The sequence below is a fragment of the Haliotis cracherodii genome, unplaced genomic scaffold (assembly GCF_022045235.1).
Source record: "Haliotis cracherodii isolate W230 unplaced genomic scaffold, xgHalCrac1.p SCAF_10, whole genome shotgun sequence".
Lineage (NCBI taxonomy): Eukaryota > Metazoa > Mollusca > Gastropoda > Lepetellida > Haliotidae > Haliotis > Haliotis cracherodii.
The window spans coordinates 5,377,542-5,403,003 of NW_027266265.1; the positions used below are offsets into that span (position 1 = coordinate 5,377,542).

The 25,462-nt window shown below is 38.1% G+C and overlaps 1 protein-coding gene across 1 annotated transcript; it reads left to right on the plus strand.

Moving 5' to 3' along the window:
• Nucleotides 1–1,997: 1,997 nt before the first annotated feature.
• Nucleotides 1,998–21,102, plus strand: LOC139445629 (sodium- and chloride-dependent glycine transporter 1-like). Its single transcript, XM_071226804.1, has 13 exons — nucleotides 1,998–2,106; nucleotides 2,462–2,593; nucleotides 3,708–4,011; nucleotides 7,032–7,164; nucleotides 12,876–13,010; nucleotides 13,413–13,516; nucleotides 15,386–15,510; nucleotides 17,112–17,224; nucleotides 17,867–17,998; nucleotides 19,045–19,144; nucleotides 19,362–19,463; nucleotides 19,949–20,118; nucleotides 20,950–21,102. Exons 1-13 carry the CDS (start codon nucleotides 2,031–2,033, stop codon nucleotides 21,100–21,102), a joined length of 1,779 nt encoding a protein of 592 aa, XP_071082905.1. The 5' UTR covers nucleotides 1,998–2,030.
• Nucleotides 21,103–25,462: the final 4,360 nt, after the last annotated feature.

The following is a 25,462-nucleotide window of genomic DNA, read 5'->3' on the forward strand; positions in this document are numbered from 1 at the left end:
ATATGAGGCAACCATTGGCTGGCGTAACATGAAACGATGAACGTTCGCTCACATTTTGCCAGTATCTGACTATCTGGCCAAGGTCAAATATAGAATAAATGATATTTGGGGTAAGAGGCAGTGCCTTGCAACCAAGGTCGACAGTTTTGTTGCCAGTCCATAATGTTTGAGTTGATTTAATGAACTGCAAAATATTTATAAAACAGAAAATATAGCTACGGGTATCGAAGCTGGCTCAAGTTATGATGTTGTAACTCAAGCAGAAACCTAAATCCATGCATTTTTCAAAACCAAAAATGGGAAAGTTGGTGAAAACATTAATTCTGTTCTGAATTTGATCAATTCTGGATTGTTGGATCACCGAGCATTTGAATATAAGTGTCTTACATAACTACATACAGATCAGACCCGTGAAAATTCCGGGGTAGAATAGGTCTTCAAAAACCCATGCTTGCCGTAAAAGGTGACTATGCTTGTCGTAAAAGACGACTAACGGGATCGGGTGGTCAGGCTCGCTGACTTGGTTGATGCATGTCATCGATCCAAAGTGCGTGGATCGATGCTCATGATATTAATCACTGGATTGTCTGGTCCAGACTCGATTATTTACAGACCGCCGTCATATAGCTGGAATATTGCTGAGTGCGGCATTAAACAACAAACCAACTAACCAACCAACGAACCAACCAACGAACCAACCAACATACAGATCAGGAAAATAGAATGTACATTAGTGAAAACACCATAGTTATTAGTGTAGTCCTAATTTGTATCCATTTCATAAACACTTTGAATGTGATTAAGATGTGGGCTTTATTATCAATTCGATATTTCACATGTTCGTTTTGATAAACAGTGATCATCTTAAATCAGAAACAATGGTCCGTTTGGGCGCTGGGCAAGTTTGAGAAGTATCCATCAAAACGAAGAGCATTTAAACCTGCGCCTTCCAGCCAGTTGAATGGACATTGTTAAGTATGGTTACACCATTTGCCACCATCACAATTGCAAGGTTGCGAACGCACTTCCGCCACTACGGCAGCCGTTATCAACAGGTGCTGATGGAATTCTTTCTGGAAGCTGGAATTCGATATACTAGATACGCGTTATTAGTGCAAGGCCGTTGTTAACTTTTTTTACCCCCACCCTCCCCCACCCCTACCACCCCCGGCTGGCTGCGGCACTGTAGTGCTTATTAATAAGGATACGATTAAGATTCCGCAATGTGTGATTCTGCAAATATGTCCAAACTAAGAGCAAATGAAATGAGGCATATTAAATATATGTAAATGTTAATGAACATGCATCCACATTGCTATTAGTGATGTGTCGACAGTGAAATATAAGGTGCACACTCGAGAGTGTGAGTGTTGGCTTCATATCAGCTTAAACATCGACCAGTGATGATATAGGGGCATAATTCTAACCAATGGGAAGAATTACTACTTGTCTTGGTGTTTCAAAGTTAGTGTCAATCAGGCAATCTAGCAACTATTTATGTGTACCGGGATAGTACTCTTTTCAGTTTTCACTAGTTGGCCACATCCAATAGAAATTGTAATTAAACAAAATTTCCGAACCACCTATTCGAAAGAAAATGCAAAATTAAATACAGAAAATAATTTCACTTTGAAATTATTCTGAGAGATAGTTATGCAGATGGTGGTAAATCAAAATGCTTTAAATAAATTTCATACCTTGGAAAGTTTTGTATATTATGTCATCGGTTATCAGACAAGTCTTGTAACACATTCTGGTCTATTCAGAACAGCTGCCCTGTAACGACACAGACTATGCAACTTTATTTATTTTGTTGTTTACGAGAAACTTTTGAATAATGAACACTTTCATTGAATTGGCCGTGTCATTTATCAGTGATGGCAGCCACCAAGTCCACAGAGAGGGACGGTGTTCAACCCAATGACATCACAGAGTTGGTGAATGTCAATCCCACTGAGAACGACCATGATGAAATACCAGAGGATCACCATACAACACGTGGCCAGTGGTCGTCTCAAGTGGACTATCTTATGTCTATGATTGGCTACTGTGTGGGATTTGGTAATCTGTGGAGATTTCCGTACCTCTGCAACAGGAATGGTGGGGGTAAATATGCAGCGATATAGTTACAAAACCATTGTGTTTACCTGAGTGTTCGTTGAAATGGAGAGGATTACGGACAAATAGCTGCATTGTATTCAGAATCAGCAGAGCTATCATAGACTGGACTGATGGAAGCTAAATTCTAAATTAAGTCTTATAATGTAACGTCTCAATACCTTTGAAAAAACCCATTAAAGCATAAATGACATCTGTCAATTTCATAATGATTATGGCACTCTTGAGATCTTTCATCACTGCCTTAAATGCGTGTAAGAAAAAGCCTCCAAACAAAATGCCTAAAGAATATAGAAGTGATCTGTGAGAAATCCATGTATCTTGTGTCTCTGGTTTTTAACAGGTGCCTTCCTAATTCCATTCGTAATACTCCTCGTGTCAACAACATTGCCGTTGATATACCTGGAAGCATATCTGGGACAGTTCTCTGGAAAAGGAACCTTCAAGGTGTGGAATTTTTGTCCTCTCCTCAAAGGTAGGCCAATATTTTATTATCTTTGATTAAGGATTAGCATCCTTCAGTGATGATGACGATCAAACGAAAGTCTAGATTGTTAAATTTTGAATTGTTTTGATACTTTGGCAAAAGGATAAAAGGAATTCAGTTTGAAAAGTGTTACCCAAACGTATATACGTATATATATGGTGCATGTTGATGATAGCACCATATGTTTAGAAGGTACAAATAGCAAGCTGAGAGAGGAGAGAGGTGTTGGAATAGTGGTGATGGCGGTTTGCAGGTCCATAATGCAAGTGTTGCTGCCCTCTTGACATTGCCATACTACTGCGGGACTTGGGCGCTGTATCAGCGAACATACACTGTCAAGGCGATTACACATGCTGCAGGAATTCCATTCTTCTGATCCCAGCGCAGAATGACCTTGTCTCGTCAGCTTTGACGAACTTGATGTATGTCGTCTCGAACTGTGCGATAGTGGCAACAATGTGATTAGTAAACTGGACTGTTCAACAACGAGAAAAGGTTGAATTCGTACCATCCTGGCGGTCGTATGCGGGTGTATTGAGAGTTGAAGGATTGTTTGTTTTGATTGTTTGTTGTTTAACGCCGCACTCAGCAATATTCCAGCATTATGAAAGCGGTCTGAAAATATTCGAGTCAATCATTCAGACAATCCAGTGATTGATAACATGAGCATTGATCCACGCAATTGGGATACGATGACATGCATCAACCAAGTCAGCGAGCCTGACCACCTGACCCCGTTAGTCGCCTCTTAATACACGCATACTCACTCCTTACGGCAAGCATGGGTTGCTGAAGACCTATTCTACTCCGGGTCTTCACGGGTCCGTGAAGGATTGGGTCTAGTATGCGTCCAAGAGGTTATCCCTTTGGGGGGCAGTAGCGTCATGGTGTGGGGTGGAGTCTCATCATTTGAAGACATTAAACTAAGTTTAATACTGTCAATGCATTTATATGTATCCTCTTAACGATCAACAAGATTGACAGGCTTTCGGTTGACATCATATTACAATGACTGAATTAAGTTGACCCAACCTCATTATGCAGTTGTTGCGTATAGTACTGCCAGTGGATTTGTATATACTTTCATTGAAACTATTGACAGGTATTGGCATTGGGATCCTGATACAATTGGTTCTTTGCCTACCCTATTATCAAATCCTTCTGGCCTGGCCTATCTACTACATGGTGAGGTCCTGCTCCAGTGTCCTGCCCTGGACAACCTGTGGTAACTGGTGGAACACAGAGCTGTGTGTTGAGGACATCTCTGTTTTCAAGTCTTCTTTCACACACTCTTCTGGATTCAAGAACTCAACTGATGTGGGCAACAGTAATGGCACTGTCAATAACATTAAAGACTTATGGAGGAACAAGACTTTGGCTCACTCTGCTGTCGAGGAATTCTATCAGTAAGTGGCCAGTTGTGTACATGCTTCAGATTAATATGTTGGCCAGACCAGTGCCTCTTTTAATAATAAATATTCATCTCATTCAAAAGCATCGCACCACAAAATTTGAAGTGTATTTGCAAGTTCTTTCTCAATGTAGACATCTTAAATGGTACACTTTGTGTTGACACATCATCTGCCTGTAGGATTTGTAGCCAACGTAACTTGCCAGCCTTGTGGGTGCGTTTTTTTCAAGCCGTATGCATGCGAGAGGGTTTCTATAGAGAAACTTTTGTTTGATGACAGAAAGTTCATTCGTCTTCACTGCTATTAATTTTGCATGAAAGTTCTTCTAATTTGAAAGTCTGTCTTTGGAACATTTGTAACTGAAATGCCGGAGCACACTTTCACAGAAAATCAGAGATGGTAAACAAGACTGGCATGTCGTGTTCGGCTATTGCCACTGTATTTTACATTAATCCTACTGTAATCAGTCGAATCAATAGAAAACACACATGTGCACATGTGCGGGACTTGCCGACATCATGACGTCTACGGAAGACCGGTGCCAGAGAGGAGAGGGACCTTTTATGCCAGACAAAATGGCTGCCAACTCCAAATTGAACTGTTCGTCATCATCACTGGCATACCTACAACAGAGTGTCCCTTAGCACTATTAGACGTCGGGTTTATGCAGCAGGATTAAGGACCAGAAGACTATTAAGACGTCTTCTCCTCTCACCCTACTCAACGCGGGGTCGTTCAGCCTGATGTCAGGCTCGAGAACACTCGAACTTGACGTCATGGAGGAGATTCATTCGTCTGACGAGAGTCGTTTTTTGTTGCACCACACTGATTGGTAGGACTCGTGTCTGGAGGCAAAGAAAAGCATTTATCATCAGCGCAACATCCAGGAAACAGTGGGATCTGGTAGCTCAGTGATTGAACAGGGATTTTGCTCTTTTGATTGTAAACTTCATTGGGTGACAGTTGACTGACCATGTTCAGAACAACGCCACTGTAACTCTGCCTTGGCCTTCTCGAGGCCAAGACCTGAATCCAATCGAGCATCTATGGCATGATTTGGGGCCTATGGTTAGAACCAGGGGCCCTCCAGTACAGAACATCCAAGAATTGACACACGCATTGCATCAAGGATGGCATCACAACCCTCAGTTGTAATCGGGATTTTGAGCATGGGGAGCGTCTTGCGGTAGCTGCACCAGATACTGACTTTTAACTTTAACTGTGACATGGGTACAACGTCACTAATTAAGAAACGTACGTGTTGATCTGCCCATCTGATTTCTGACACTGACGATTCTTATTCTGCCTCCATTTGTTCCTGCTTGCGAATAAAATGTTCATATTTCCTATTATTCATAATATCTTATTTGACTTTCAGTAACAGCTTTTTTGCTTTTGTTTCGCTTTCCAGCTTCTCCTTACTCGTCTCTGTTCTGATTATCAAAATATACTTGGTGGTGCGATACTTTTTATTTTTGGTCAGTTTACCACATGTACAATACAGATGTACAGTTCTAGTTTGTATGGATATATAAACAAAGTATTTTCACTACATCACCACATGTTGCCAGAAGATGATAATATATATTCAACGACTGCACAGAATGTTTGTCTGTTTGCATTACAGTTTTGTCATTTCAGTTAATGTTATGTACATATGTCGGGGTTAGAATAAGACCCCAACAACCAGGTGGTCAGACTCGGTCACTTGACTGATTGGGTCATCATAACCTGACGATGTAGATCGTTGCTTATAATATCAATCACCTCATAGGTTGGTTTCTCTTAAAACCACAGAAGCACTTATCGTGTATATTGCAAGACACACGTAGACATAGTTAACCATTAAATCTTTACGTCACATAATTCAGTGTGAAACCAACAAACAAAAAAGTAATGGAATACAATCGACAATTGTGCTTAAAAATTAACTAGGTATACGTATCAATAAAAATTACGGTATGTAATTAGAGTGGCGCTGCACAATATAATGTCAGTACAATGGCAATGGTACGGTGGCCCATACCCGCCACTGGTGAGATCATTTTTCACTTTATGCCTCTATATTTTATCTCACCAGTGGAAGTATCTGGCGGCCGCCAGATAAAATATAGAGACACACCGTGAAAAATGATCTCACCAGTGGCGGGTATGGGCCACCGTACAATGGCAAATTCAATGGAAGCACAAAATACCATAGCAGTGGAATAGGCAAACAAGTCAGTGATAATAATATTAGCCTAGCAGCAACAGTGGGCAAGCTTCCAAAATAGGTCTTGGCTTGAATTCCAGGGTGAAAACAATTATCTTCAACCATCCGCTGGTCATGATGTGAGATGAAACCTCAGATGGTAGAGGCAGGCTCGTGTCCCCTCATATACGTAAAATACCTTCTAGAAGGTTCTGTACTGTGCTGGATTAGTCTTCCACATCACTGCTTACATTACATAGTACTGAATTCTTGACAACAAACCATTATTAAACCACAATGACCAGTGAAGATTCCCGGGGTAGAATAGGTCTTCAGCAACCCATAACTGCCGTAAAAGGCAACTATGCTTGTCGTAAAAGGCGACTAACGGGATCGGGTGGTCAGGCTCGCTGACTTGGTTGATACATGTCATCGATCCCAATTGCGTGTATCGATGCTCATGATATCAATCACTGGATTGTCTGGTCCAGATTCGATTATTTTACAGACCGCCGTCATATAGCCGGACTATTTCTGAGTGCGGTGTTAAACAACAAACAATGCAATGCACTTATACTGAATTTCATCAGAAACAATATGATACAATTACAACATCGTTAAACAGTACATGACACTGCCATACATGTATAATAATATTGTGTAACCTTCTCTTACTTGCATGTCAGTAACTTCCTATTTGGACAGTGCGTGTGTCCATAAAAGTGGTTACATTTAATGCATTAATAACTGCAAAAACTTGACAGTCCTAAATTTCATCTCTTGTTTTGTGAAAGATGCCACTATCATTTCCCCTCTGTTTCAGGTACAACGTCCTGAGAATTTCAGATGGAATACACGAAGTTGGCTCAATTCAGTGGCATATTCTTGGGTGTTTGTTTGCTTCGTACATTATTATTTTTCTCTGTCTTTGCCGTGGAGTAAAAGCTACAGGGAAGGTGAGGTTATGTGACACTCATGGTAACTCTTAAAAAAGGACAAACATTTCCTCGCCTCAGTGGATTTTAGTTAATGTGTGCATTTGTAGGTTTTCCAAATAACCTTAATCACTTTGTGATCGAAAACCAACAGTATCCCTGAATGGAAATCATACATTCACCCCATATCACCTCACCCTTTTGTTGAACATGAGGAAGGTTGCCTCCATTTTTGTCAGTGGGCCCAGCAATGATAAACGTTGGTGCAATCGATATCTATTTTTTGGAAAGACTACGGCAAACATTTGCACACTAAAGAACAAGAACAATTATATAACTTTGTCTGCATATTAACTCTTATCTTTTACAAGTAGTCTTTGTGTCTGCACAGTCACTCTTATCTTTTACAGGTGGTGCATGTGTATGCACAGTCACTCTTATCTTTTACAGGTAGTGTATGTGTCTGCACAGTCACTCTTATCCTTTACAGGTGGTGCATGTGTATGCACAGTCACACGTATCTTTTACAGGTAGTGCACGTGTCTACACAGTCACTGTTATCTTTTACAAGTAGTGTATGTGTATGCACAGTCACTCTTATCCTTTACAGGTGGTGCATGTGTATGCACAGTCACTCGTATCTTTTACAGGTAGTGTATGTGTCTGCACAGTCACTCTTATCTTTTACAAGTAGTGAATGTGTCTGCACAGTCATTCTTATCTTTTACAAGTAGTGAATGTGTATGCACAGTCATTCTTATCTTTTACAAGTAGTGTATGTGTCTGCACAGTCACTCTTATCTTTTACAAGTAGTGAATGTGTCTGCACAGTCACTCTTATCTTTTACAAGTAGTTCATGTGTCTGCACAGTCATTCTTATCTTTTACAGGTGGTGTATGTGTCTGCACAGTCAATCTTATCTTTTACAAGTAGTGAATGTGTCTGCACAGTCACTCTTATCTTTTACAAGTAGTGAATGTGTCTGCACAGTCATTCTTATCTTTTACAAGTAGTGAATTTGTCTGCAAAGTCATTCTTATCTTTCACAAGTAGTGAATGAGTCTGCACAGTCATTCTTATCTTTTACAAGTAGTGAATGTGTCTGCACAGTCATTCTGATCTTTTACAGGAAGTGTATGTGTCTGCACAGTCACTCTTATCTTTTACAAGTAGTGTATGTGTTTGCACAGTCATTCTTATCTTTTACAAGTGGTGAATGTGTCTGCACAGTCATTCTTATATTTTACAAGTAGTGTATGTGTCTGCACAGTCACTCTTATCTTTTACAAGTAGTGAATTTGTCTGCACAGTCATTCTTATCTTTTACAAGTAGTGAATGTGTCTGCACAGTCATTCTGATCTTTTACAGGTAGTGTATGTATCTGCACAGTCATTCTTATCTTTTACAAGTAGTGAATGTGTCTGCACAGTCATTCTTATATTTTACAAGTAGTGAATTTGTCTGCACAGTCACTCTTATCTTTTACAAGTAGTGAATGTGTCTGCACAGTCATTCTTATATTTTACAAGTAGTGAATGTGTCTGCACAGTCACTCTTATCTTTTACAAGTAGTGAATTTGTCTGCAAAGTCATTCTTATCTTTTACAAGTAGTTAATGTGTCTGCACAGTCATTCTTATCTTTTACAAGTAGTGTATGTGTCTGCACAGTCATTCTTATCTTTTACAAGTAGTGAATGTGTCTGCACAGTCACTGTTATCTTTTACAAGACGTGTATGTGTCTGCACAGTCATTCTTATCTTTTACAAGTAGTGAATGTGTCTGCACAGTCATTCTTATCTTTTACAAGTAGTGAATTTGTCTGCACAGTCATTCTTATCTTTTACAAGTAGTTAATGTGTCTGCACAGTCACTCTTATCTTTTACAAGTAGTCTTTGTGTCTGCACAGTCACTCTTATCTTTTACAGGTGGTGCATGTGTATGCACAGTCACTCTTATCTTTTACAGGTAGTGTATGTGTATGCACAGTCACTCTTATCCTTTACAGGTGGTGCATGTGTATGCACAGTCACTCGTATCTTGTACAGGTAGTGCACGTGTCTACACAGTCACTGTTATCTTTTACAAGTAGTGTATGTGTATGCACAGTCACTCTTATCCTTTACAGGTGGTGCATGTGTATGCACATTCACTCGTATCTTTTACAGGTAGTGCACGTGTCTACACAGTCACTGTTATCTTTTACAGGTAGTTCACGTGTCTGCACAGTCACTCTTATCTTTTACAGGTAGTGTATGTGTCTGCACAGTCACTCTTATCTTTTACAAGTAGTGAATGTGTCTGCACAGTCATTCTTATCTTTTACAAGTAGTGAATGTGTCTGCACAGTCATTCTTATCTTTTACAGGTAGTGTATGTGTCTGCACAGTCACTCTTATCTTTTACAAGTAGTGAATGTGTCTGCACAGTCATTCTTATCCTTTACAAGTGGTGAATGTGTCTGCACAGTCATTTTTATCTTTTACAGGTAGTTAATGTGTCTGCACAGTCACTCTTATCTTTTACAGGTAGTGAATGTGTCTGCACAGTCATTCTTATCTTTTACAGGTGGTGTATGTGTCTGCACAGTCACTCTTATCTTTTACAAGTAGTGAATGTGTCTGCACAGTCACTCTTATCTTTTACAAGTAGTGAATGTGTCTGCACAGTCATTCTTATCTTTTACAAGTAGTGAATTTGTCTGCACAGTCATTCTTATCTTTTACAAGTAGTGAATGTGTCTGCACAGTCATTCTTATCTTTTACAAGTAGTGTATGTGTCTGCACAGTCATTCTTATCTTTTACAGGTAGTTTATGTGTCTGCACAGTCACTCTTATCTTTTACAAGTAGTGTATGTGTCTGCACAGTCATTCTTATCTTTTACAAGTAGTGAATTTGTCTGCACAGTCATTCTTATCTTTTACAAGTAGTGAATTTGTCTGCACAGTCATTCTTATCTTTTACAAGTAGTGAATGTGTCTGCACAGTCATTCTTATCTTTTACAGGTGGTGTATGTGTCTGCACAGTCACTCTTATCTTTTACAAGTAGTGAATGTGTCTGCACAGTCACTCTTATCTTTTACAAGTAGTGAATGTGTCTGCACAGTCATTCTTATCTTTTACAAGTAGTGAATTTGTCTGCACAGTCATTCTTATCTTTTACAAGTAGTGAATGTGTCTGCACAGTCATTCTTATCTTTTACAAGTAGTGTATGTGTCTGCACAGTCATTCTTATCTTTTACAGGTAGTTTATGTGTCTGCACAGTCACTCTTATCTTTTACAAGTAGTGTATGTGTCTGCACAGTCATTCTTATCTTTTACAAGTAGTGAATGTGTCTGCACAGTCATGCTTATATTTTACAGGTAGTGTATGTGTCTGCACAGTCACTCTTATCTTTTACAAGTAGTGAATTTGTCTGCACAGTCATTCTTATCTTTTACAAATAGAGAAGGGGGGCTGCACAGTCATTCTTATCTTTTACAAGTAGTGAATGTGTCTGCACAGTCATTCTTATCTTTTACAAGTAGTGAATGTGTCTGCACAGTCACTCTTATCATTTACAAGTAGTGAATTTGTCTGCACAGTCATTCTTATCTTTTACAAGTAGTTAATGTGTCTGCACAGTCATTCTTATCTTTTACAAGTAGTGTATGTGTCTGCACAGTCATTCTTATCTTTTACAAGTAGTGTATGTGTCTGCACAGTCACTCTTATCTTTTACAAGTAGTGAATTTGTCTGCACAGTCATTCTTATCTTTTACAAGTAGTGAATGTGTCTGCACAGTCATTCTTATCTTTTACAAATAGAGAAGGGGGGCTGCACAGTCACTCTTATCATTTACAAGTAGTGAATTTGTCTGCACAGTCATTCTTATCTTTTACAAGTAGTGAAAGTGTCTGCACAGTCATTCTTATCTTTTACAAGTAGTGAATGTGTCTGCACAGTCATTCTTATATTTTACAAGTAGTGAATGTGTCTGCACAGTCACTCTTATCTTTTACAAGTAGTGAATGCGTCTGCACAGTCAATCTTATATTTTACAAGTAGTGAATGTGTCTGCACAGTCACTCTTATCTTTTACAAGTAGTGAATTTGTCTGCACAGTCATTCTTATCTTTTACAAGTAGTTAATGTGTCTGCACAGTCATTCTTATCTTTTACAAGTAGTGTATGTGTCTGCACAGTCATTCTTATCTTTTACAAGTAGTGAATGTGTATGCACAGTCACTCTTATCTTTTACAAGTAGTGAATGTGTCTGCACAGTCATTCTTATCTTTTACAAGTAGTGAATGTGTCTGCACAGTCACTCTTATCTTTTACAAGTAGTGAATTTGTCTGCACAGTCATTCTTATCTTTTACAAGTAGTTAATATGTCTGCACAGTCATTCTTATCTTTTACAAGTAGTGTATGTGTCTGCACAGTCATTCTTATCTTTTACAAGTAGTGAATGTGTCTGCACAGTCATTCTTATATTTTACAAGTAGTTAATGAGTCTGCACAGTCATTCTTATCCTTTACAAGTAGTGTATGTGTCTGCACAGTCATTCTTATCTTTTACAAGTAGTGAATGTGTCTGCACAGTCACTCTTATCTTTTACAAGTAGTGAATGTGTCTGCACAGTCATTCTTATCTTTTACAAGTAGTGAATGTGTCTGCACAGTCATTCTTATCTTTTACAAGTAGTGAATTTGTCTGCACAGTCATTCTTATCTTTTACAAGTTGTTAATGTGTCTGCACAGTCATTCTTATCTTTTACAATTAGTGTATGTGTCTGCACAGTCATTCTTATCTTTTACAAGTAGTGAATGTGTCTGCACAGTCATTCTTATCTTTTACAAGTAGTTAATGAGTCTGCACAGTCATTCTTATCCTTTACAAGTAGTGTATGTGTCTGCACAGTCATTCTTATCTTTTACAAGTAGTGAATGTGTCTGCACAGTCATTCTTATCTTTTACAAGTAGTGAATGTGTCTGCACAGTCACTCTTATCGTTTACAAGTAGTGAATTTGTCTGCACAGTCATTCTTATCTTTTACAAGTAGTGAATGTGTCTGCACAGTCATTCTTATCCTTTACAGGTAGTGTATGTGTCTGCACAGTCATTCTTATCTTTTACAAGTAGTGAATGTGTCTGCACAGTCATTCTTATCTTTTACAAGTAGTGAATTTGTCTGCACAGTCATTCTTATCTTTTACAAGTAGTTAATGTGTCTGCACAGTCATTCTTATCTTTTACAAGTAGTGTATGTGTCTGCACAGTCATTCTTATCTTTTACAAGTAGTGAATGTGTCTGCACAGTCACTCTTATCTTTTACAAGTAGTGAATGTGTCTGCACAGTCATTCTTATCTTTTACAAGTAGTGAATGTGTCTGCACAGTCATTCTTATCTTTTACAAGTAGTGTATGTGTCTGCACAGTCATTCTTATCTTTTACAAGTAGTGAATGTGTCTGCACAGTCATTCTTATCTTTTACAGGTAGTTAATGTGTCTGCACAGTCATTCTTATCCTTTACAAGTAGTGAATGTGTCTGCACAGTCATTCTTATCTTTTACAGGTAGTGTATGTGTCTGCACAGTCACTCTTATCTTTTAAAAGTAGTGAATTTGTCTGCACAGTCACTCTGATCTTTTACAGATAGTGTATGTGTCTGCACAGTCACTCTGATCTTTTACAGATAGTGTATGTGTCTGCACACTCACTCTTATCTTTTACAGATAGTGTATGTGACAGCATTGTTGCCCTACATTCTACTGACAGCAATCATCATCAGGGCAAGCATGTTACCTGGTGCTGTTGATGGCATGTTATATTACATGAGTCCCGATTTTAGCAAACTCCTTGAAATCCAGGTATGTATATCATGTTTGAGCTTACTGTTTGATTTGGCAATCTAGAAGTAGTCGAGTAAATGAGAAAACACAACTTTAGGGATAACTACATCTGGTTTATTGTATTTAGCCACGTTTCAATGTAGATTCTCACACTGTTATGAAGCTAGGGTAAACTGATCATGATAAATCAGTTATATGAACGTACCGCACAACGTGGACATGGGAGCTGATGGGAGCTGATGGTGATAGTTCAACAACTTGCACCTGCCAAGACTCATCATACTAGTACCCTAATCCCATCAAAGCTTACATCAATCTAGATTAATTATTCCCAACAAAACAGACGCAACAGAATTTCACCTAATATGGCACAAGAGGCAAAACCAAACTATTGTGATTTTGTAAATATCCTCAACACAGGTCTGGTTAGAAGCTTGCATCCAGGTGTTTTACAGTCTTGGCCCAGGCTGGGGTATAATCATGACAGCATCCAGCTACAACAAGTTTAATGAACCGACATTGAGGTAATGTATACACCAGAAAAAGCATATCCTGTATTCATAAGTATCTTTTCGTATTAAATACTGAAGCCGATTTCAATGACCTTAAGATATCGTTAGACCTGTGGAGATCCAGGGTAGAATAGGTCTTCAGCAACCCATGCTTGCTGTAAAAAGCGACTATGCTTTTAGTAAGAGGCGACTGACAGGATCGGGTGGTCAGGCTCGCTGACTTGGTTGATGCATGTCATCGAATCCCAATTGCGTGGATCGATGCTCATGATATCAATCACTGGATTATTTACAGACCGCCGTCATATAGCTGAAATATTTATGAGTGCGGCGTAAAACAACAAACAAACAATAAGATATCTTTATACAATGGAAATGACTAGTTTAATAGCCTTTCGATTTCTTTTGCTGCATCAGTTGACATGCGGTGTTTTAGGTGAAAAGAAGACGTCATACGCATCTTTCCCGTTGAAGAATGGTATTTTCGGACAGATGACAAGGGATGGGTTCACAATCTTTTTGTTTACTTAGTTGTATATATACTACTCAAAAGAAGTTAAAGAACACCCAATTCTTTCATATTACTATAGTTCATCTCACATGCCAAGACAGATTAACTATAGTAATATGAAAGAATCGGGTGTTCTTTGACTTCTTTTGAGTAGTATATTTAAAATCTAATTCTATTTCACAATATCTTTACTCCTATGCATAACACACGTTATTAATCTCGTTAATTATTCATACATCGTGTTATTTTGATTTATTCTGATCTATATTGAAATCATGTTGTATTTGGAGAACATACAATGGAAAAGCAAAGGACAAGCAAGTCTGACATTCGTTTCAAGTTTTGGTACAAAAGACAGACGTAATGGTGTCAGATCACATAATTATAGAGCGAACTGTCAGTTTAAGAGGTGAAGGTGGTTGTTACACTGGCATTGCAGAACTTTTACAAAGACATACAAAACGTCAAAGAGAGATAACCTTCGTAGTGAAAAACGTCAGTCTCCTCCGTAGCGAGCATGACCGCCTTGGGCTAACATCCAGGGGTACAACGTCGCCTCGTCAAGTTACCAAATGTCTGAAAGAATGCATTTGGCAGGTGGTTCCACTCCGATGCTTATCGCTGTTCCCATTCTGCAAGTGTGTTTTTTGTCCAATTTTATCATAAACATGTTCAGTTTGAGCCATATCCGGGGAGAGAGATGAATCTTGATGCTGATCTTAGCCAGATACGCCATACATTTATCTCACATATGGACGTCGACAGTGGAATTGGGCAGCATGTCGACGTCGTCGAATAGTGTCTGCTCCCTGAACTAAAGCTGCTTGTCTTCTTGGTGCTTGTGTTCTCTTCCTGAGTGACCATTATAGAGCTATATTGTGCCAGTGTTTTAAGTCAGGGTCGGCAAGAACGTGGTCCATCAGCAACATATCCTGTTTGCTGGTGATGTTGTGCAATCCTGAGATGACATCTTAATTGTCTCGCTACAGCAGTGTTATAATTACCGGCCAGCAACATTCCAAGGGCCCTTCCTATTTTGCACAGACGACAGTCTTTGCATCGTTGACTTCAAATGTAGACCTCCTAGTGTGAATATTGAACCGGTGTGTGACATCAACCTTTATAAACGATACCTTAGGAGTGAAAATGTATGCGCTTTTACCTCGGATAATGAAAACAGATGCAATGTTATGGTTTCGGTTCATTGTGGTTATCTTTATATTTGTGTGCATTGGCTCATATGTCATCATTTCAGTATTTTCCAATCACTATTTGGAATGGTTACACTTATAAAAAAAATAAAGGTGGAACTTGCGTTTCTTTGCTGTTTCGTATAAGCGTGGTCATATAGTTGTCAACTCTATTTTCAGGGACAGCATCATGTTATGCCTAACGTCAGAAGGCACAAGCATTTTTGCAGGATTTGTCACCTTCTCTGTCCTTGGCGTTATGGCCAAAAGATTCGGTGTCCCAATTTCGGAGGTTGTATCATCAGGTACAATCAGTTTTGGATAAACATGTCCATTGACTTGTTAAAACTATTTTAATATGCCTCGGGTTGTAAGCAAATACTGTAAGTAAGGAGCCATTTGATTTGAGTTGCGGGGGTGTCACTGGGATTTTATCGAAAACAATAATTGACCCTTTCAATTCTAGGAATTGTTTTAAAAAGAAATGGGGGACACGAGTGACCCAGTCGTCTATTCGCTGCGATTCGTTGTGCAGAGTTGCGTCGCATGGGCACGCCAGAAACCTATGATTGTGGGTTCGAATCCCGGTTCGCTCCGATTATGTTTAAAGGTTTGTCAGCACCATACCCGTGCTAGTGGGTTTCACCGAACTGTTAAACGTCTAAGACCTGCATCACTTCGAGCTTTCCTCCCACATTAAGCTGACACGCCGCGATATAACAGTAATACTGTTAAAAGCGGCGTTAAACCCAACTCACTCACTCACTCTCGAAAAAAATAATAATGCAGCTACACACTTTATGGGAGAATCATTTAGTTTTGTAATTGCAGCAAGTACTATTGATAATACTTCTGAGTCAAATCTCTTCTTTTAATATGTCAGTGTGGTATTTGAAACAGCACAATATTACTTGTTTGAAATGGTAATTGTACAGCATTAGTAATTCACCGTTTAACAATAATGTGTCATGTTGCAATATCTGAGCTGTTTCCCGTCGAGTACTGGCATTTGTTCTTCAAGTCGCAGTTGTACATTGTACACTTGTTACAATGACCAGCACCGACCTATTTGAATGGTGATTTAACACGATTTTATGTAACTATTAGTGACAAATTCGTATGATGTTTAAAGTAAAACTGAGAGAAAGGGCAAAATTAATGTCTTCCACGATCCAATCAAACACTCCTGTGGAGACCCTGGCTCCAAAAGGTACAGAGCACTCTACTGCTTGTCGTAAGAGGTATCAAAACTGGATTTAGTTGTAAGGCTTGTGTCCATGTTGCTTATAATATCAACCAATGGAAGTTACACTGCAATTAAACTTAATCAGCACTTGATTAATACATTTGAAAAGCGCTTCCGAAAAACCTTGAAAATGTGGAACTTTTTCAATGTTATCTCCATATTCCATGTCTGTTCCATCACATCAAATTGTATTCTTGCTTAAGGCCTCAGTAAAGCTTTAACATGTTTTAAAGTAGACATGTAGAAGGCGTTTCTAAATCTGACCCAACATGTTTTTCAGGTAAACAATTGGCTAGCCTTTGCATGTGTTTGTGATCCATGGACACATGTTCATGATATGGTCAGAAGCTTAGAAATGTCTCTGATTTTAGTAGGCATTCTTTAACAGAATTAATAGGGTTGTGACACGTGTAATTATATTTTGCCAACTCATTTCTTGGCGCAGGTCTTGATGGTAGTAGAAGATATAGAAAGTCATTTGAACAATATCTGAATGTGTACAGTAAAACTGAAATTTGGTTGTTCTGATTGATGTTTTATCTTACAGTGATAGGAAAGACACATTATCGTTTTGTTCATGCAGCATGGAGAAAACAATGTGGAAATAATATGCATGTAAATATATCTTCTTCTCTATCTATCTCTGTCTATCCTATATAGGTCCAGGACTATTGTTTGTTGCCTACCCAGAAGCCCTTTCCTACCTCCCACTGCCGCAGATGTGGTCGTTTCTCTTTTTTCTGATGCTACTAACTGTTGGTCTAGACTCCCAGGTGAGTAAGAAGTCGTATATGTCAGGACACTGTTGCACAATGAGTTCGACGCAGTTCCCTCATTTGACTTATACCACATATTTCACTGTTGCTTCAGGCGAGCACTGAGTTTGTTGCACCTGACATCGTCACTCTGTTACAGTGATTCATAGTCACAATTGTTCAATTGACTGCATTCAGCAGATATCGTGTCGCATTTAATTAATTTATGGTTTAATTACTGTAGCTAACAGTCCCACAATTGTATTAACATGAACATGAAATTCAAAGTACTGATTCTTGTACATTTTGGGGATGAGTCACGTCCGGGATTTGAAACCACTCTGTCCAATTTAGGCACCTAATCGCCAGCACACAATGTCAGCCATATAACCCACTCATCCACAGAGGCTTCCACAAAACTGAATGTCTGACAACTGGTAGTCTAGATCACGTACTTTGTGTACCCCTCTGACAACGTGGCTGCCGAATAGGTGCAGTGTGGGTTCGAATCCCGGACGTGACTCATCCCCAAAATGTACGAGAATCTGTACTTTATCTCAAACAGGGCATTTGTTATATATGAAATTTAAAAGTCATTGTTTTCATAACTGTCCACCTCATCTTGTCGGTGACCGTCATTTGTATTAATTGTTATTTCAGTTCTTATATGCGGAAATCGTGTCTACTGCTATGCTAGATCAATTTCCAAAGACGCTTGGGCCTAAAAGAGTATTTGTTACTTCAGCTATATGTTTGGTGGCATTTCTGCTTGGTATTATCATATGCACACAGGTAAATATTAAAAGTCAACGCCAGAGAATAATCAGTATCCATTATCCGCTGAAACAGATTCCATTTGGCAAAATAGCCGTGAACATAAATCGTGCCCTGTTGTCAGCAGCCGCCACGCCTACAATTTGCATAATAAACCAAGCATCTGTTTGTTGGCTGATGCCGCACAGCAGTCCTCCTGCCAAGCGACAGCGGTCTGTAAGCAAACAATGCAATCAAATGATGGACCAGAAACGTCAGTGAGACGATTGCGCATTTACTGATTTTGGAATGTTAATTTTGGATTACCGATTACATTTGCTGTGTACAAGTTCAGATAAAGGTTTAAGAAATGTTTCGTTTTGCAGCAAAGTAGAGGAGACGAGGAAGTAGAATGTCTTGTCCCAAACAGTTTGTCTGTTGTTGAAGCAGCATAATTGATAACAAATCACAGTTAGAAATGGGAGTTATCCCTGGAGAGTATTAATCAAACGTACATTGACTAAGGTTATCTGCTGACATGCTACATTACACGACTCGACTTTTTGTTGATTCTAAAAAGTCATCCGAAGGTGTGCATTTCACTTTGCTTTGCACAGTATTTCAATGTTATCACCTTTGCCAACACTATGTACTAGTCTGAGATCTTGCACATAACATGACTAAGAATTATTTTCTTGTGATAAAAGAATATTGTTAAATACTCAAGGCCCTGACAACATATCCATATACGAGTCGAGATTACACCGTAAGACTAAGTGATTTTATTGTAGATAAAAGTAATTAGAGACCACTGCGTGACTTCAGGTCTTGAATGTTTTAAGCCTGATTAAGCAAATTTTGACCGAGTGGCGTATGAAGAGCTTTTCGATCTTGGTAGAAAGGCCGCAAATGTTTTGAAATGTTGTCATTAAAAGACTGGAGCTTCTGGAATATTCATCAACTCAAAGGAAAAGTTGACAATTGGAACGTTGTTATTCATCTTGTCATACAGTCTTATGGAGAAATGATTGTCACTTTGACATAAAAAGTTGTTGAACACAAGCTATCCCTGCCCATACTTTCAGGGTGGTCCGTACATCATGCAACTCCTGGACTGGTACCTAGCGGCTCTTTCGGTGTTCCTCTTCTGTATTCTGGAGTGTGTGGCTGCTGTCTGGTTCTACGGTAAGGACTCGATGAATGCGCAAAACGTTTTACTAGTATGTAACTGTTATCGACATTGACAGCGTAGCATATATATATATGCTTGGTGATAAAAAAAACCTGACAGTAAATATTAGTTATCTGTTGCAACCGTAATATATTGATATGCCTACGTTAACATGCAATTTTATGCAAGTGCTTCTACAGCTTTTCAATTTGCGCATCTTAATGCATTCAGGTATCAAGCAGCTAAGTGATGATATCAACACGATGTCTGGACGTCATTTGCCTGTATTGCTGAAAGTTATGTTGGGATTCATCACTCCTGGAATACTTGTTGTGAGTGTAGCCTGTAGATGCACCAACAGTATGAACTGTGCAGACCATATGTCATATAAGATAACCTCGTAAAGCGATGGATGGACGAGAAGAACCTTGGTGCAGTGAAAGTGGTTTTGTGCGGCTTTTAGCAGTTTTTGCAAATATTTATTAAATTAAGTAAATTTAGTACTGTTCCTTCATACGAATAATACGAATTTCCTTTGCATGTAGATAGATATTTCCAAGTCTTTGAGTTATATATACTGACCTTTTCAAGTGCTTCGGGTTTTAATGTACCCAACTTGTTTCATGTTTTAATCATGAAAATAACCCTTTCAATAGGTTTATCATGCCCAAATTGCACCCCAAAATGGCCTCATATGTTTATGTGGCATGTAGAGTTCAAATGATATGCCGATCACAACTTTTCGTCGTAAACCCTATGCTGATCTTTGTTCTGAGGAGACGTGTTTGTATTGATGTGTTTTGTTTTCTTGACACAAATTGTGTTCCTAATGACGATTGTACAATACCAGTCCCCCACCTACGGGAAGTACACCTACCCTGGAGAGGCAACCGTGGTCGGCTGGGTGATTGCCTTGCTGCCAGTGATTCCTATTCCGATTATGATGATAATAGAACTGAGAAAACAGCGAGGATCAACTCTGCAACAGGTAAGGCAACAGATGGATGACAAGAACAGCTGTCAAGACGTCAAGGACAAGGTGACTGGTCATCTTCTGACTCGTTTGTGCTCCTCGCAGTACACGCTGTTTTAACCCTGGTGTATTGTATGGGTCATTAATATTATTTTTAGTATTATATATATTTGGTATTTGGTCGAAAATGATCATGTATGCACCATCTATTCCATGAGATCCTAAACTATACCTGTGCATCAACAAATACCCAATCACGTTTCCAATTGCTACAATATAGATACCTAAATATGGACCTGTACAAATAAATACTTTGGAAAAATGATGTAACTGCATAAAATGACCTACATTACCAATCAATTAATGAGTAAAGTGTATGCATGTAAATAAAAGCATCAACACTCTTTCCATGTCCATAAGAAATCTCTGTCAAAAAAAGAGCCGATTGTACGATTCCTACTATATCATGAGTGTGTGTTTATGAATCACCATACAATAGCGATGATGCCATGTGTTCGCGAAAAGGAGAGCGGATCTTGCCCTTCCTGTGGCACTCGTAACAAACACATGCAAAAGCAAGTCAACTGTTCACCTGAAATAGCATGGCAAAATGTGGTACAAGTCAAAATAGGAAATTGCATCGAACATCATTTTTGTCACTGATGCATCAAATTTGGTAATGTCCTCTGAACCAGCATGTTTTGAAAGCTTCTTCATAATTGTCTTTACCAAATAATTCACATTAGAAACACACAGGTATATGAATGAGTTTCATGTTGTTATTTTTGTCAATGAACCAGTCGATTCTCCTGTTTGAATATTTACACTCATTTCATTCTGTTCCAGAAACTGATGCTGTCTCTTCAGCCCAACATGGAATGGAGTCCAGCCAAAGTCTCCCTCGCATCGAAATATAGAGACAGTCTTATTCGTAACCGACGAACGTTTTCAGGAAATCTCAGCTACATTTTCAAATCTGAAACAAATAATACCAACTAGATGATGTTATTTCGCGTCGCAATGATGGTTTTTTGTTTGTTTTTTGTTTATTCTCCAGATACTTGCCACGGTTTTACAATTAACTCTTACAGACTCACATGACCAGAGGTATAGGGCTGGGTGTGATTATAACATTACTTAGAATAATAAGTAACAAAAAACAGTTAATTTATCAATTAATAAGTCTATTTTTTAAATAAAATTTAAATTCTCCTTACGTTTGCTTTGTCGCATTATTTGTATAATATCCTTGAGTTCTTTTACAAAAAATTACAGGCTTTTTGAAAGAAAAACTGCATTTTCATCTAATAAGTCTCTTTCAAATGTAACACCAGATTGTTTCCATTCACGATCATAAACACTTTTTGTATTGACAATTTTTCGAAATAATACCATTAAAAAGATCAACATCTTGACAATTTTATACTTCTTTCCAATATTCCAAGATTTTTCTATAAAATAATAGCAACTTCACCTTCAAACTCGAAATTGTGTACTTACAATGTAACAGAAATTTTAAAGAATCTAACTTATCAAAGTTCCCTTTCTCTTTCTTAAAATATCTAATCAGCAATACTGTCTTAACGGATGTATTCATCAATTCTAAATCCAAAGCTTTTATACCCCCTGTTTCATATGCCCCTAATAACTTTACTCGGTCAACTTTCTCAGTTTTACTTTTCCAAATAAATTTAAATAACTTCCTTTTCAACAATTTCAAATACGATATTTTGACAGATATAGCATCTATATATATATAGACATTCCTTCAGCTTTACTGATAAGAGATCCATCATATATCGTCAAATTCCTATTAAGCCACTGATCAAATCTTTTTTCATGATTTTCTAAGGTATGTTTGTCATAATTAAGATCATTCTGATCAACAATAATTCCTAAATATTTAATTATATCTTGATATTTTTTAATATTCAAAGGTGGACTAAAGTCCTTATTACAACAAGTAACAGACATATAAACAGATTTATAGAGATTTTACTTTAACCCGGTATAAAAAGTCTGGTTTTCATAAAGTTTTAGAGTACTAGAGTAGAGTCTAACCGACTTCTGGGATTTAACAGTTGCCACCGAATCATCCGCAAACAACACTCCTTTGACCCTTGAACAAGTAACTACTGCACAAAATAAATGTTATTGGAGACAAAGGGCATCCCTGCTTTGTCTTCTATCTACTATTTATGAAATTTCTGGTAGTTCGCCCATTAGTAATAACACGACAATTTGTATTTGTAAAGCAAAGTCTAACTAACTCTATAAACTGTATAGGAAAAAGGAACATCTCCAGGGTAGCATACAAAAAAAAAGTTCAATTGAGTCAAATGCTTTCTCAAAATCTAAATACATTACGTAGCTTTCTTCTTCGTAAAAAATCCATTTACAATCTTATAGTTTCATGTATAATTCTACCTTCCATGAATCCCTGATTGCGATTCATGTTCAAGCTCTTCTTGTAAGGTGTTTAACTCGAATTGTCAACAATTTGGCAAATATCTCATAATCTACATTTAATAGGTAATGTAATACGTCTGAAAGCTTGATACTAGGTCAGGATCCTTTCCTTTTGTCACCAAACTGTTACGATTCCACGCCTTTGGGACGGGGAGAGTTCGACAATTTCTAAAGCCATAAATTACCCTTTTACATAGTATTTCTTAATATCATTTCGGGATCGGGTGGTCGGGCTCGCTGACTTGGTTGACGCATGTCATCGTATTCCAATTGCGTGAATCGATGCTCATGATGTCCAGACTCGAATATTTACAGACCGCCGTCATATAGCCTGAATATTGCTGAGTGCGGCGTTAAACAACAAACAAATTATATCATTCCAGAAGTAGCGAAAAAACTCCACAGTCAGCCGATCACTGTCTGGTTCTTATTCAATCTCATTTGTTCGAGCGCTTTCTTCAATTCTTGTTCTGTAATCGCTGCTTCCAGTTTAGAAGTGTCAAAATCTATATCATCTATATTTGTTCAGATTGACACGAGAGAAGTGAATATCGCTTCTTTCGAAGCCTTGGAGTTTTAATATAAATGACTATATTATGTAAAAAGTAAATTGAGAATCCTATTTTCACTGGTCATCTTCTTTCCTCAGTTTCCTGATTATTTTGCTTCCCTGTCTTGACTTTTCTAGATTACAGAAATATTTATTATTCTTTTCTCCTAGTTCAGTCCAATTGAGTGAGCCTTGACCTTATTCTTGCGCCGTCCGCTCTATCCTTATATATGTCTTCTAACTCTTTCTTTAATTTATTGCTTTCATCCTCCTTATCTTTATGAAAAATATCAGTAAGTTGGTCCTCTGGAATTACAATTTTCTTTATTAATGTTCTTTCTTTCTGCAGACGTTTTTTTCTGTTTATCCGTGGAGTACTCTATAGTAATGTTCATGACACGGAACTTTATCCAATCCCATATCACAAGATCATTTGAGAGTTCACTTTTAATGTCACTTTGTAGAAACTGTTGACTCTTTTCCACATATTCAGAATCACAGGGAAGGCAATTGTTGAATTTCCAGAAAATTTTGTGTGTTTTCTGTTTACAGTCAATTCTATTTGAATCATCCTATGATCTGTTTTCAAACTTGTTATTATGTCAACAGACTTCACGATATTTATCAAACATCTTGAAATCAGGAAAAAGTCAATGCGAGACTGAGTACAGAGTGTAACTTCGTTTGTTTGGGTGCTCATATCTCCAAATATCAATCAAATCCTATGTCTGGATTAAATCATGTAATTTGGAGCTAATTCTTGTATTAACATTCTTGCCTAGTCTATCAAAAGGGGGATAAAGCATTGATTTAAATCACCACCTAAATCAATGTCTTCAATATTTGGAATAGAGACAAAATATTTATATATACTTGTGAAAGGTATTTCTCTCTGTGTGTACTCATTTTGGGCATATAAATTAGCTATTTGTTGTTTAACACCATTTTGATCTATCAACAAGTACAGAAAGCGTCCCTGTTCATCACTAGCTGCCTCTAGAATCTTAATAATCACTTAGTTTAGTTAACATTTTCGAGGCTTCTCTCTAAAATCAGTTACTGTCAAACCAAAACAGCCAATTACTATGAAAAACATTCACCTGGATACTAACAAAAAATACACTGATACACTAACAGTAACAGCGTTCAGATTGTTTTAATTTCACCAAAATTATTACGTTTAAAAAACACTGTAGAATTAAAGCATGATTGAAACACACTTTTCAAAGGTAAAATACTGAACGAAGCGTCAATACAATCCCTCAATCTCGCTTCATTGTTCATGTTGAGTCGATCCTCAGGAAACTGGATTCTTTTCCCCTACCTGATTGTCTTCGGTTATTACTGGTCGAAGTTTCATTTTTATTTCAAAGTCTTCTTTTATCAAATCATCTTTTACATATTTTGAGAGGTTTCTGTTCTTATTTTCTGTAAACACTCAACACGTTGTTACGATGCATTCTAAACAGAAACTTTGCGATGATGAGTCTTGATTAGTCCCTATGTGCTTGGCCGCGCAACCTATGGCTGATTTCAAGTGTTGGTTTGTCCCTTATTTCAAGGTCTTGTTCAATCAAGTTTTGGCTTTGCTGAAAACAAGATTGAATTACTCAAAACAAACCAACCAATGAAGTTTTGAATAATGACACTTGTGTCTTCATCTTTGTTTTCAGCAAAGCCAAGAAATATCAGGTTAAACTGCCTTGCGTTGGAGTACCTCTCGCTCGCCTTCACTCGTTTTTGTGCTGTCCTGTGCTGTCAAGATTGTCTAGCCGGCTCGAAGTAACCTTTGTTTTCAGTTCTGACATACTTGTATGAACGAATTCCAGCGAACGCTGTAGATTTTCAATTTCACCTGAAAGTTCTTTTTTGGACTGTAATATACCTTCATAAAGGTTTTGAAAGGTGTCATATCTTGCGTTTCACAGTCACCCATGTCAAGCTTTGCGGCCGTTTCGTTTTCGGCCATGTTAGATTTCACTGTGTCGATTGGGGCTGTTGTTAGGCTGAGCGCAGAATGACGATTACCTACACGATAGGCAGACTCTGCACCGAATGACGTCTACCTACTTGACCACGTGATACCACGTTATATTCTCTCTGTTGCTATTCAGATATGTGTGTGTGTGTGTGTGTGTGTGTGTGTGTGTGTGTGTGTGTGTGTGTGTGTGTGTGATATCTATGTTGTCAATTGCTGTACATATTGATGTATCTGGTCTACATGATCAGTTGTTTTACACCTTGATGTGAATGATCTGTATGGTCTCTTTGCTATTCATATTGCTGAAAGTGGTCTACATGGTCTGTTGCTATTTATATTAAAGTGTGTGATCTGTATGG